Source organism: Nilaparvata lugens, chromosome X (genome assembly GCF_014356525.2).
Source record: "Nilaparvata lugens isolate BPH chromosome X, ASM1435652v1, whole genome shotgun sequence".
NCBI classification, from domain to species: domain Eukaryota; kingdom Metazoa; phylum Arthropoda; class Insecta; order Hemiptera; family Delphacidae; genus Nilaparvata; species Nilaparvata lugens.
The window spans coordinates 79,595,589-79,609,005 of NC_052518.1; the positions used below are offsets into that span (position 1 = coordinate 79,595,589).

At 34.9% G+C, this 13,417-nt stretch overlaps 2 protein-coding genes across 5 annotated transcripts in view; one reads left to right on the forward strand and one right to left on the reverse strand.

The window, feature by feature from the left end:
* Nucleotides 1-458: 458 nt before the first annotated feature.
* LOC111060139 (Krueppel-like factor 3) overlaps nt 459-13,417 on the forward strand; it is a 131,037-nt gene continuing 118,078 nt past the window's right edge. For 2 of the 4 annotated variants that reach the window (XM_039441679.1, XM_039441678.1), the window contains exon 1: nt 459-1,490. In XM_039441679.1, the coding sequence (XP_039297613.1) occupies nt 1,395-1,490 (96 nt within the window). In that variant the 5' untranslated portion in view covers nt 459-1,394. The remainder of the gene's footprint in view (nt 1,491-13,417) is intronic. The other 2 variants (XM_039441677.1, XM_022347790.2) reach the window with 2 other exon arrangements.
* Nucleotides 10,841-13,157, reverse strand: LOC120354472. Its single transcript, XM_039441681.1, has 3 exons — nt 12,597-13,157; nt 11,881-12,093; nt 10,841-11,173 (listed from the first exon to the last, which is right to left on the reverse strand). Exons 1-3 carry the CDS (start codon nt 12,700-12,702, stop codon nt 10,989-10,991), a joined length of 504 nt encoding a protein of 167 aa, XP_039297615.1. The 5' UTR covers nt 12,703-13,157; the 3' UTR covers nt 10,841-10,988.

The following is a 13,417-nucleotide window of genomic DNA, read 5'->3' on the forward strand; positions in this document are numbered from 1 at the left end:
TAAGTTTGGTAGCCACTCTCAGACCTGTATAGTTAGGTCCACTTTATAATGGCAGTGGATAAAGATAGAAGAACAGCGTTTCCTATTCTCTGCCTATATCTACATTGTCAAAAACAGAGATGGCATCGTTGCGGAGCTATAAAATGATAATACTACCTGCTTTGTCGAATGATAGACAAGGATAGCAACATCAAAGTTGATCAAATACTGTCATTATAACGTGGACCTCACTATAGCTCTTTATGTAGGTACAATTTCAGACTCGTGAGAATTTGGTTAACCTTTACAACGTAGAATCGGTAGTCCTCTTTTACTTGAATGCGTGTAAAAAACACTTTACAAGGACTCCATATTAAGACAGAAAGGTCTCAGACCTTTCTTTTTGATACTTCTCTATTATTGTCGTTGTCTATAGTTCATGTTCAGTTATCAGCTGATTGCCGGCCTGATGATGTGGGTTATTTGTTTGTTTTTGTAGATTTTAGTAGACTGTAGAGTAGAGTTTATGTACTATTACTAGTGTTGTAGTAGTAGTAGGTTACCAACCTTACCATCAAAAGCCCAGAGTGGTTGATGTTGCGTGTTAGTTGTGCCGTGGCAACTGGCAAGTAGCCTAGTAGGTAGTAGTAGTTCGAGAGACTCAAAATTATTAGAACTTAGTTCTTGTGACGGCTTGTGTTGTGCTGTTTTTGTGTATATACGTATATTCAGACAAGAATACAAGAAGTGGTGATTAGCCTCGCAATTTGTTTATCAACAGTTGAAACAGTGGATATAGCTCATTTCCCACTGTTCTGTAGCTCTCATCACTACTAAACCGAGATTGATATACGTTATACTTTACTATTGAATTGTGAATTTATTTATTCAGTATTCTCTGCCAAGTGAACATCATTCGTGAAGGTTGATTCAGTAGGTACCTAGTCATAAACTATGAAAGTCATTTTGGAGATATATGTGAATATTATATAATAATTTGTTGATGGATGAAAGAATACTTTTATTAAGACGATCAATCTGTAGAGTAACGTATTCAAAACACACACAAAACATGTGATAATAAGACAACCAACATAACCTCAATTTGGGAGGGGCATTATTTATAGATAATAATGACTTGAAATTTAAACAAACTTACAACGTTGGCCAGTATTTCATTTGTGATTATTCTCCCAGTAATTTCATTCATCGTTTTTCATCTAAATTAAGAGCATAATTTTACTCTAGAAACCCCTATATTGAACCTAATATCAATATTGTTTATTGAGTTATCTTGAGTTTCTGTAGACTTCATATTTGATTTTAATTATTAAGTTCTCTTCTAAAAAATAGTTATTCTATCTTTTATTAGATTGCTTCAAATTAGTCATAGTTGAGAAAATCCTATCAAATGAATGAGTTTGACCCTAAATCATGCAATTCAAAATAATTCATCCAGTCTAAAAAGCCTTCACTTTGTGGAAGAAATCGTGGTCATTCGTTCTTTTCTGGTAAGTTGAGTTGGTTTTCAATACTATGCATGTTAGCCTAAGTTACTGCTATTTGTTACACAAATCCTCACTTGTTTCCTGTTTTTTTTTGGTACTACGGTAGTACCACTATAGGACAGCACAACTTGGTTGGTTCAGTGATTGTTTCAATAGCAGCCACACATCCAGTGAGCGAGATCAAGGCGATCGCCATCCCCCCCCACCAAACTTTTCCGATTGGTGTTTGAAAAAAGTTGAGGGCTTGTAAAAATTTAGCTAAGGGGGCAAGTTCTAAAAATCTAATTAATATTAAAAAATAAAGCTCTCAAATTCTGTTTTCGGTTGAAAACTTTTTCCTGGTGGGGAAGTAGAATGGGGGGGGGGTTCCCCTCGGATTCTGGATTCGCGCCTGTTCTATTCCTACCCTCTAAACACATTCCAGACTGTTCTTAGTTGGCCTACCCTCTAAACACATTCCAGACAGTCCTTCCAGGGAGGCAATGCCACCCTGGGCCGTGAGTGCATGAGGCACAGCATTTTCGATCAATGTCATTCTATATTCACAATTCATTTTTCCTTACTCTTCTGAAAAACTTCTTAATATATTCTTGTATTATGTTGCAATCTTCAATAAAAGAATTAACTGTTTCTTCGACCAATCCAAACTTTAATAACGCTCCTCTACTGAGCAATTTTTTTTTATATGGAAAACAATTAACTCCTTCATAATTTATTTTCCTTTAGCATCTATTGATGACAAATTTTCCCGATTTCAATGAAATTTTTGTTGACTCTCAGTCTGTCTAGCTTTTTGAATAGCTTAGTCTAGAGTGAGCTGGTCGTTTGTAGCCTCTCTGACCGTTTGAATTTCTAATATTTATCAGATCACCACGCAAATGACCAAAACTGCATTTTGTGCTAACTAATGTAGGTGCATCATTGTTATCTTGTTCTCAAGATACAAATTCACTCATAGAAAAATTGATGAGTCAAATGTTTGATCTTTGTCGGAGCGCTGAAAAGAGTAATCTGGGAGACTTCTATCGGTGTAAGTGAATCTGCTATGGCTTTCAATCTGTTCTTTAACAGGTTCATGAGTATATTTGATGATTTCTTCCCTCTGAGATCAATGCGGCCTTCTGTATTTGTAGGTAGTAAATGTAATTTAAAAGCAACTTCTAGAAATTTGTTGTATTCACAGGAATTAGCCAGCATTAGAGCGCTTGTTACTGTTGCTAATAGTCTGTACAAGTCTGCCACGTGTACTGAGATGAAGTCGAGATACTACAATACATATCTCAGAGCCAAGAAAGTCTATTATCAGGAAATTGTTGAATCCAAGAAATTCAGTATTGAGCGAACTATACGGCACGCTTCAAATCCCTGTCAGGCAGCCTGGAATGTCATAAATAAATCAAGAAATAAACAATCTCTACTGACTAAGAGTGCAAATCCAGATGAGTTCAATACCTTCTTCGTCAACTCAGTAAACCAGATTATGGAGGCATCACCAGGATCTGTGGAAAATGCAGTCAACAGAGTTCCATTTCATACCTGCAGGATTTTTGAATGGAAGCAAGTAACCGAAATGGATTTGATAGCAATTGTGAAAGGATACAAAAACTTAAATAGTCCTGATGTTTATGGCATATCAACAGCTCTATTAAAGTCTGCAATAGCTTCTCCTCTAAGTGGTCTGATTAACAGCTGCCTGAAACAGGGTGTTTTTCCAGATTTATTGAAGATCTCCAGGACTGTACCAGTTATCAAAAAGGGTAACCCGGAAAAACTGTCAAACTCCAGACCCATATCTATTATACCGGCATTCTCTAAGATCTATTCAAATTCAAATTTATTTCTCAAAAAACATACACAATTATAATAATCTAATATTATAACATATAAAAATAATACAAGAAAAATACTATTAACTATATAAAATGATCCCAAAACTGCAGTATATTTTTTTATGTCCATCTATGTTTAAGGAGTAGCCTACAAGGTAAAACCTGTGCGTACACCTAAGTTGCAGTAATATATTTATTCAATATAAACTAAGAAATTAAACCAAAAAAGAACAAAGATTAGTGGAACTTACACACAAATATAAATTTGTAGATTAAATTAGATAAAAGTTAGTAAAACACAATAATTATTATACTATGATAAAAAAACAAAACATAAAAACAAGAAACAGTTGGTGCTTAGAAGATTTTTTCTTCAGTTGTATTTGTATTTGTATCGTATCCATTCTTCAATCTCGCAATTTAGTTTTTTGCTCCGGCTTGTATTGGCAAAAAAATGAGTAGGAACAAGATTTATTATCCTCTGTGATAAGTAAGTGAATTGTCTTCTACATACATTCAAATCCATCCTCTCTTGATGGAATGTTTCTCTAATAGGACGTAAATTTAAATTCAAGTTTCTTTCACGAAGAAGAAATTTATTTTTATTCTTCTTAATATATGTTATCAAATTTTTTATGTACAGCTGTCAAACAGTTAGTACTTTGAATTCATTGAAAAGATCGCTTGTAGGATAAAGTCTGGGTTTGCCTAGAATTGTTTTAATAATATATTTTTGAATTATGAAAAGTTTTTCAAAATGTGTGTTCAAGGCTCCACCCCAAGCTCTTATTCCATATTGTAAGACAGCTTGTGCATAAGAGAAGTAGATTAATCGAGCTATTTTCAAGTTATTTAGTTCTCTAATTTGATGAAATTTATATATTAGAAATTTTATTTTTAAACACATGCTGTTTATATGAATATTCCATCTCAGATATGGATCCAACAGTATTCCCAGGTATTTTACTCGGTCATTTTTTCGAATTTCAGGACAAAAGCAGTGATTTGTTGATTGTTGACAATTGCAGTTTACTTGGTGTATTTTAATACTTTCTATTTCATGAGGTTGTGTTTGGGCATTGGGTGAGAAAGTCATGAATACGCTTTTAGAAGCATTTAAAGTAAGCAGATGTTCATCGAGCCATGATTGTGCTACTCTGACCATTTTCTGCGCTAAAGCGCACATCCTCCCAGGAATTGCCAGTGAAAGTGAGAGCGGTATCATCAGCAAAGGATACGATTGAGCAGTTCCCAATGTCAACTTTAAGAAAATCATTAATATAAATTTGGAAAAGTATTGGTGATAAAACAGTGCCTTGAGGCAGACCATATTCAGTAAGTTTTTTATTACTTGATAAAGTATTCAGCGTAAGTAGTTGATACCATTCAGTTAGATAACTATTGAATAGTTTGAGAGGTGAGCCTCTGATTCCAAGGTGTTCCATCTTCTCTAATAATCTTGACTGGGATACAGTGTCAAAAGCCTTTGCCAAGTCTAAGAAAGTTGTTAAAGTTTTCCTTTTACTGTTGAAGTTTTCAATTATTCTTTCCAAAAAGTCGGATATTGCATCTTCTGTTGATTTGCCACTCTTAAATCCATACTGATTTCTATTGATAATTCTATGTTTATTCAAATAACTTACTAGTCTCTTCTTTATAATTTTCTCCATTATTTTAGCTAAATTATTTATTAAACTTATTGGGCGATAATTTGAGGGGTTTGATTTATCACCTGATTTATAAAGAGGAACAACTGTAGCAACTTTAAATAGTTTGGGAAAATAACCTACCAAAAAACATTCATTTATTATCATTTTAAGAGGCTCTACAATATAGGAAGCTATTTTTTCAGACAGGCAGAACTCAAATTGTCTACTCCAGGAGAAGAGCTACTTCTGAGAGAACTGATTGTGTCTATTATTTCATCATTGTTTGTATCAGCCAAATAAAATGAATTGAATGAGGGGATTGACGAATCGGCATGAGTACGTTGTCTGGGGCTGTTATTTATTATTTTATTAGCATATAATTGACCTACATGCGTGAAATGGTGGTTTAGAACTTCGGGATCTATATTGGGTATTTTTTTATCTCGTTTTATATTCAATAGATCATTGATACACTCCCATGTCTTTTTCGAATTGCCTCTGCTTTGGAGTAGTATATTATTATAGTAGTCATACTTAGATTTTTTATCATGTTGTTTAATGTGTTTCTGTAGTTTTTATATAGTGATTTGAGAAAGTTGTTTTGAGGCTGTTTTTTTTAATTTCTGATGCATTTTATCTCGTTTTCTTATTGACGTTATTAATCCTGCAGTTATCCAAGGCTTGAGAGGCTTTAGTTTGTGTAGTACAATTTTTATTTGGGTTGCATTTCCAATCTCAGTGGATAATGCATCAACGAATAATTCAACAGCATTTTCAATATTTAAATCAAGTTGTGATGCAACCTCGGACCAATTGTACTTCTTAAGATTATTTATCAAATCATGGTAGTTTATAGATTTTCTAGTGTTAACTCTTGGTTCAGTTCTACCAGTATTTTCTCCAAGACCAATGTTTATACAAGTCAAATAGTGGTCAGTAATACTTGTTTTCATTATTGATCCAATAATAGACTCACAAACATTGTTTGTTTTTCTGTAAAATATGTGATCAATGCATGATTGGGATCCGTTTATTTCTCGAGTAGGTTTATTAATGTAAGATTTAAAACCATTTGATGACAAAATATTGAAATATTCATTAACAAAGTCTGTGTTACTGTTTTTATCTATGAGTCGGTAATGTTCACCCAGCTCTACCTATTTTGAGGAGAATCTGCTTTTCACAAGAGATCAATTTGGATTTTGCAAAGGAAGATCTACTACAGGCGCCGTTCAGTCCCTGATTGATTCTATACTCAGGGCAATGGAGAACAAGCATTCAGTCGCCATGACCCTTTGCGACCTAACCAAAGCATTTGATTGTGTCTCCCATGATATATTGCTTGGAAAACTTGTGAGATATGGTGTTGGTGGAGCCGTCCTGAGAACAATGCAAGATTACCTTTCTGGACATACCCAGGTGGTTACTCTGGATGGAGCCACATCTGAGGCACTACAAGTGAACCATGGAGTTCCCCAAGGATCTATTCTGGGCCCTCTTCTTTTCCTGATCTTCATAAACGATCTCAGCATGGATGGAAAAGCATTATTGTTTGCGGATGACACCACTCTTGTTGCCCAGGATGAAAATCCCCAATTGGCCATCCTCAGGTCTGCCCAGCTGCTTGAAGAGGCCAGTTCGTGGTTTGGAGCAATAGACTGTGCATGAACCAGACTAAGACGCAGAACATGTTATGCACTCTGAGACGCAGACCGCCTTCCTTTGGTGAGCTGGAGGTTAAGCTGCTTGGTTTTGGCTTGACGCCTCACTGTCATGGGACCAGCACATCAACATGGTCTTTAACCGGCTCTCCAAAGTGACTTACCTGATGCGCAAGCTGAGGAGCCTTGTGCCAAGAAGCTACCTGGTGTCTGCATACCATGCTTTGTTCCACAGTCATATTAAGTATGGGATTGTGCTGTGGGGACATGTAGGTTGTTGAGAGAGGATTCTACGTCTTCAAAAAAAGGTGATCCACATCATTACATTCTCGTCATACCTGGACCATTGCCGGCCACTGTTCAAAGAACTACGGATCCTCACAGTCTTCAGTCAGTACCTGCTTACCTCGCTTCTAAACGAAAAGCTACATAAATTTCAAGTGAGAGGCCAGGCTCATGATTACTCTACTAGAAGACATGATGATATAGACCTGCCACAATTGCAATTGGCCAGATCACACAACAGTTTTCCAATTCGCACCCTGAAAATATTCAACAGGCTCCCATTGTGTCTCCGTGAATTGGAATATGAAAAATTTTTAAATGTGCTTCGAGATAAACTCCTCAAACTTCCACTCTATTCCTTGAGTGGAATTCCTTGATCAGTCGTTTTATTTGTCTCTTTGACATGCCATCTCGATAGTTTGTGTAAATTTTATGAACGTTTGTGTTTTTAATTTCTTTTGACAAAATCTATCCAGTGTAAAGACTGGTCATGGATGGAAAGAAAATTGAATTCAATTGTTAAAATTGTCAACTGGCTCACCGTCTTGTTCACGTCATTTGAAAAATCTTGCTTTTTCAAATACCTACAATATTTATCTTGAACCCCAAAAATGTTTCAAACTTACTCTTGACAAATTTATAATTTGATGATTCTTTTTTCTCTAATAATCAAGATTCAAGATTAAAAGTTGGTAAAATATCCTCACCCTCATCTCCAAGATAGTAAAACAACATATTTATTTTCCTGACTTTCTTCAGACTTAGATTCCAGACCGAAAACAAATATGAATCAGTCTTTCGAACCTTAAATCCACTTTGCAGGCCAGTTTGAGAACTCCTAAAATCGGATAGTATCTGGAACTGAAATTTGGTATTGAGCTTCCCTTTCCAAAATCCACATCATCTTCCTCTTCTTTTCCAGTACTTTTTCTCTTTCCTTATCAGCATATTTTATATTTTTATCACTTCTGACACCATGTAGTAAAGACAAGTTATAGAATCAAGAACCAATATCAACTTGAATATGTACACAAACATGGAACTGTTGCTAAGACAGTACATTTGTTGGCTGCACTACAGTATCTTAGATTTTTTTCATCGTTGCTCTCAACATTTTTTCCCTAGAATGCTAGGGATTAAGAGAAATAGTCAGACAACACAATTTTTCAGGGGAGTCATTTCAAAGTTTCATTTTGAAATAGATCTCCTCTATGGAGTATTGAGTTCAACACTTTTGATGATGTGTTGATAATGTGTCTTTTTCTTCATATTTAGAACAGAATCTAGCAATTAACATAATTCTGTAATTAATTAACTTATACTGTTCGACCATCGACTTATACTATGAGTACCAGTTAAATATACTGTTAGTCTCCATTGAACAATGTCTTATACTCCTAGAATCCAGTAATAGTAAGGAAGTAGGATTGGTAATTGGAATCAAAAAATATTGACAGCTGTTCACAAACAATTATTTAATTTTGTGAGAGATTTCTTAGTTTAAATCTAATGAACCAAAATGCATCATATTGTCATGGTGTCTCAAAATAAAATTCTCACAGATGTTGATTGTGTAAAATACTAAAATAATAATACATACATCTAGTTACAAAAGTCTATAATCCTGAATTAATCTGTCATAGTAAAATAAATCTTCAATCTTCCACCAGTGTAACCATTCCATATTTCTCTCAGTCACGTTAAAACATGCTTTATCTTGCACAATCAGTGCTTATGAAAAAATAATTCAAGAATAAGCCACTCACAGTTGAAGATAATAATGACAACAACATGATAATTGATAAATGATAGAATAATAATGAATAATAGGATAATAATAATTGGAATGATGGATGGACTGGCTTCATAAAAATTATATCTTATTGATTTGTCCATGATTCCATGATAAGCACAGAGTTACAATAAGTACCTTACTGAGTAATTTGATGAGTATGAGTACTTCATACTGTCCAATTAATGAACTATTGAACTTGAAATGAGTAACATTAATGAATGGATTTTTCATCTATCTAGAAGATGTTTTCATTGTTCTATAAAAATCGTGAAAAGCCGGTGGAATGAGTGGAAGTAAATCAAGGATGTCGTTTTTTTTCTTACGTGAGATTGCCAGGGTTGAGGTGTAGCATCTTCCTGGATTAATATCCTCAACATAGCGCCTCCTCTTGAAATTCATTTTTTTGAATGGTGCATCCAGTTCTAAAGAGCATTTGAATTGAACTATTTGCTTCTCTTTAGTGTAACGGAGCCATCTTATTTCTGTCCATTTGAATGCATTATTGTCAGTGTCCCTCATTCTTTTCGTTAATGTAGTCTTGAACAGGTCAGCCAAGTCCAAAAAGTCTACATGGGTTAGCTCAATCACTTTGAACTTCCTCTTCTTACCCACGCTTCTAACCAACTGATACCAATCATGAGGGTGTGAGATCGGTATTTGTAATTTCTTCTCTTGTTTCTCAATGAGACCATGATCCACGTCGCACTCCAAGTGGCTGTGTCCACTGACCATAAACTTATGGTCAATGGTTTCTATATGCATATTTTGCTGCATGAGATATAGAAACATAGCACTCACATGTGAGTTCCTATTTTGGCCCCCGCAGGAATCCGAATATAGAGTCACATTTTTCACTGATTCTGGCATGGCTGAAATCTCTCGAAACAAGCAAGTGGCAATCTGGTTGGCCCCTCTTGCACCCTCTGCTTCATGCCACATGAAACAGTTGACTTCACCATCTGATGTGTTATGGACTGTAACATTGTATGTCCACAGCTGCCTCTTATAGAAAGATACAGATGTGTTGAGGAAAGGAGTGGGTAGACACTGCTGTAAATCAAACGTATAGCACCTTCTACTTGAATCAGCTTGTGAATTTTTCTTGTCTGAATCTTTTGATGTGTATGCCAGGTCAGCTTCTCTATGATGCAAATCAATTTCTTTCTTGATATATATTTTGGCCTCCTCCTCAGCTAACTTTAGTTTCATTTGTAAAACATCGCATTTGTGACAGGTATCCCACCTTGGGAGACTTGAATGAAATATTGAGGGAATGAAATTCTCTTTTGTATATGACTCAACTGACTGGATCAGATGAATTCTCTCTGTATAAACTGTACATTTTTGTCAAGTTGAGGAAGGATGGCAAGAATTTCCTATTACTCTTCCTCCTAGTGTAATGTGAGCTGGGAAAGAATTAATGTGTGTATGAATCTCAGCCAACCTTTTCTCATTTACCTTATTTACAGATGGATCTCTTCCTCGCATGTCCATTCCAGTGATCCCGGACACGGATGTATTTCTATTTGTTATAGCTAATGTAATAAACATCTGGGTTTCATCGAGGACCTTCATAAAGCAACCTCTACAAAATTTAATACGGTTGCCATTCACTAGAAAGAAAAAATTGTGTGATACCATCCTACATCTAGCTTTTTCAGGATCATCAGTTCGTTTTCTTGAAACTGCAGGTTCAGTAGACTCCACTTGACCTGCCACAAATGACACTCTTCTGTCTACTACCTAAAGATCAATATTCATTGAAAATCTTATTTGTCAAATCTGTTACATCACCGAGCTGGGAGAGCCTTTCTCGACATTTGGCTCTACAATCTCCAAGAGGTTTGGTTTCTCTAGCTTTAATTACTTTCCCTCCAAGTGTTGAGTATGACTTGCCAGCATTCCTTTTCTGGTATTTTTCCGCCTTCCGTTTTCTTGAGAACTGCCCATCCTTCTTCCTTCTAATGTTAGCTGGTGATTGTGATTCATCATCAACAATGTTTTCACCTTCACACTCGGCAGCTGTCAGAGAAAAAACATCATTATTCCAGAGACATTGAAACATCAAATTCATAAAACTTAAAATGTTGAATAATAATAATAAAATCATCCAATATTTGGAGATCTATTGATGAACAGTTTGATTTCAATCTGTTAAGATAGTAGTTTATGATTCAGTCATGGATTTGGATCAAGTAACTTATATGAAACATTACAAGTATCAAGTTTAGTATATGGTCAAGTTGTATTATTAGCTCAGATTGATTCAAGAGTTAGATTGTTTAAATGGTTAATTTATTCGGGGAAAAATTGCCTTTTTCATACATACCAACAGAAATATCCATTTCATTTGTCTGTGGAACACTGTGAATACTTCCATCATGGGCTGGCTGTAAGTTGCTATTTGTTGTTAATACTGTGTATGTCAGTGATTGCGCTTCTGAGTCAATATCTCCATATTCCTCAGCTGTAAAATGAGAGACATAATTATTTTCAATCCCAGTAAAACAGAGCATGTTGACATCAAAGTAATGGAACAGAAATTGTAAATCATCTTGAAAGTATATCACATAACAAGTGTGGTAAGAGGGCGTTTGCTGTACAAGTATGATCATTTATATATGAGACGAGTTCGAGTGCAGAATTATCATAAGAGTACAGTAAACATCTTACCAGACGTGTTTTGTACACAATTTTTTGTCAATGAAGTCTATAATAGCAGATAATTTGAAATAAAAAACAATAAACCTCAACACATTGAATGCCAGCATTGTAGAAAAATCATACCCAAAAAACAGTTGTTCAGCTGTGCAAACAGCAAAATTAGTCAGTAGCCACACATTATCACAGTGCGGTAATGATCATTCTGATGACTTTTACCAGTCCAGTTAACTGATTGAGATTAATATGTCATGATAATGATAATTATTATAAAATGTTTGGAGCTATTTAAGATCAGTTTCACCACAATCTGATCTGATAATACTTTTCTCATGAGTATTTCTAATTCTCCCCTCTGTCTCCTTTCGACAATGGACTTCAGCATGGACCTCCATTATGAAAGGGCTGCGCACGCCTACAAGCATCGACTTGATGCAAGTTACATCATCATCTCTGGCCAATTAAGAAACTAATTTGCTCAAATTAATTTGGGAGAATATTCCTTATACATACCAACAACATAGTATTCTATATACATTTCATTTAACTGTAGTGGTGAACTGGAAATATTGACATCATGGACAGACTGTGAATCATTGGCAACAAATGGATTAATCATTTCATCCTGGCTCTCTGGTACTGGGGTGATTACCGGTATTTCATTCTGGATGACTGGAGGAGCCTCTTGCGAAAAGTCTTGTCCACTATTGTTATCAATTGTTTCGTCTGTAAAAATAAATTTATTAATTAATAAATTTATTGTTAAAACATACAAACAGGACTTAATCACACTGTTGTCAAATGAATATAAAATTAAATGAACGAATAAAATTTGAGAACTTTGAACAATATAATTTGACACAATAATAGCATGACTCTCAACTGTTTTAAAAATTCCTATAATGTTTTTCAGTTGTAGGCTCATTCATTTATGAAGTCATAATTTATGTAGAATCAGATTATTGAAGTTTTTCTATTAATAGTGATAACTAAGTGTTTAAGGATTATGGATGCACAGAATGTACACGTACACCTACTTTCATAAATTTGAAAGTGATGATTCAGAAGCCATACCTACATCACTATAATAAAGATTGGGTACAGCAAGATCACTATCACAGTAGAATACTATTTATAGGATGAATAGAGTGTTTATATTTAATAGAAAACAATAGGGTTGATTATTGCATTAAAACTTGAATGATTTCTTAATGAGAATGAAAACTTACTTGGAATCTTAGAAGCTGATTCAGACTCTGGTGGAGTATTTGTTTTCAGTAGCTGCTGAATTTTTCTTCCTCGGCTTGACAAAAACTTCAATTGTTGAATATCCATGGAGATTACTAACTTGATACATCAAAAAATAATAAGCATTGAAGAATAATGTCAAAAATTAAAAACTAACCAAACTTTCTCAATGGGGAGTAGCACGTTGGATCTCTGATGTCACAGCCGACTATAGGTGCTAATAGTACAAGTCGCGCCATCTATGAATACAGAAAAACTTCCACTCACAGACCCTACAGTATAACACGACTTATACTGTTGTTCCCTATCGAGCTTTATCGAATTGACTTTGCCCTCAACAGTACAAAATGACTTATACTGATACTACCTAGCAAAGATAGAAACTTTTGAATTGTATTGTTAAGTTCAATCACCAATAGAAATTGAACGAGAGAGACATGACTTGTTCTGTTGAGCCCAATCGATAGAGCATGAAAAGTTCTAACCATTGATACCAAAACCTCAAAATGGAATTTTTTGCCTTATACTCTTGATCCCAAGCACTCTAGCTATTTGAGGTTAAATTATTTTCATGTCATTATAATTTGTAAGTTTCCACTGGTTTATTTATCGTTATTATTAGTTATTTTTTTATGTTAGAAGCTGCTGTCAAACAGCTGTATTTTGTTTTGAAGCCTCTCGCTGATTACACAACATGCATGCCGAGCATGTGTGTTCAGCACACTTTTGTACTGTCGTTAGTAGCCACCCTTGTCGCTCACATTGTTCAAGATATTCAGACTCGCATATAAATAAATCTACG

Bases quoted from the DNA above. Each gene is read 5' to 3' on its own strand.
- LOC120354472 (XM_039441681.1), bottom strand. From the start codon at position 12,702: ATGGATATTCAACAATTGAAGTTTTTGTCAAGCCGAGGAAGAAAAATT. The intron at 12,094-12,596 runs GTAAGTTTTCAT...TTATTTTTACAG, and splicing joins ATCAGCTTCTAAGATTCCAA to ACGAAACAATTGATAACAAT. The intron at 11,174-11,880 runs GTATGTATAAGG...CTCATTTTACAG, and splicing joins TATAGAATACTATGTTGTTG to CTGAGGAATATGGAGATATT.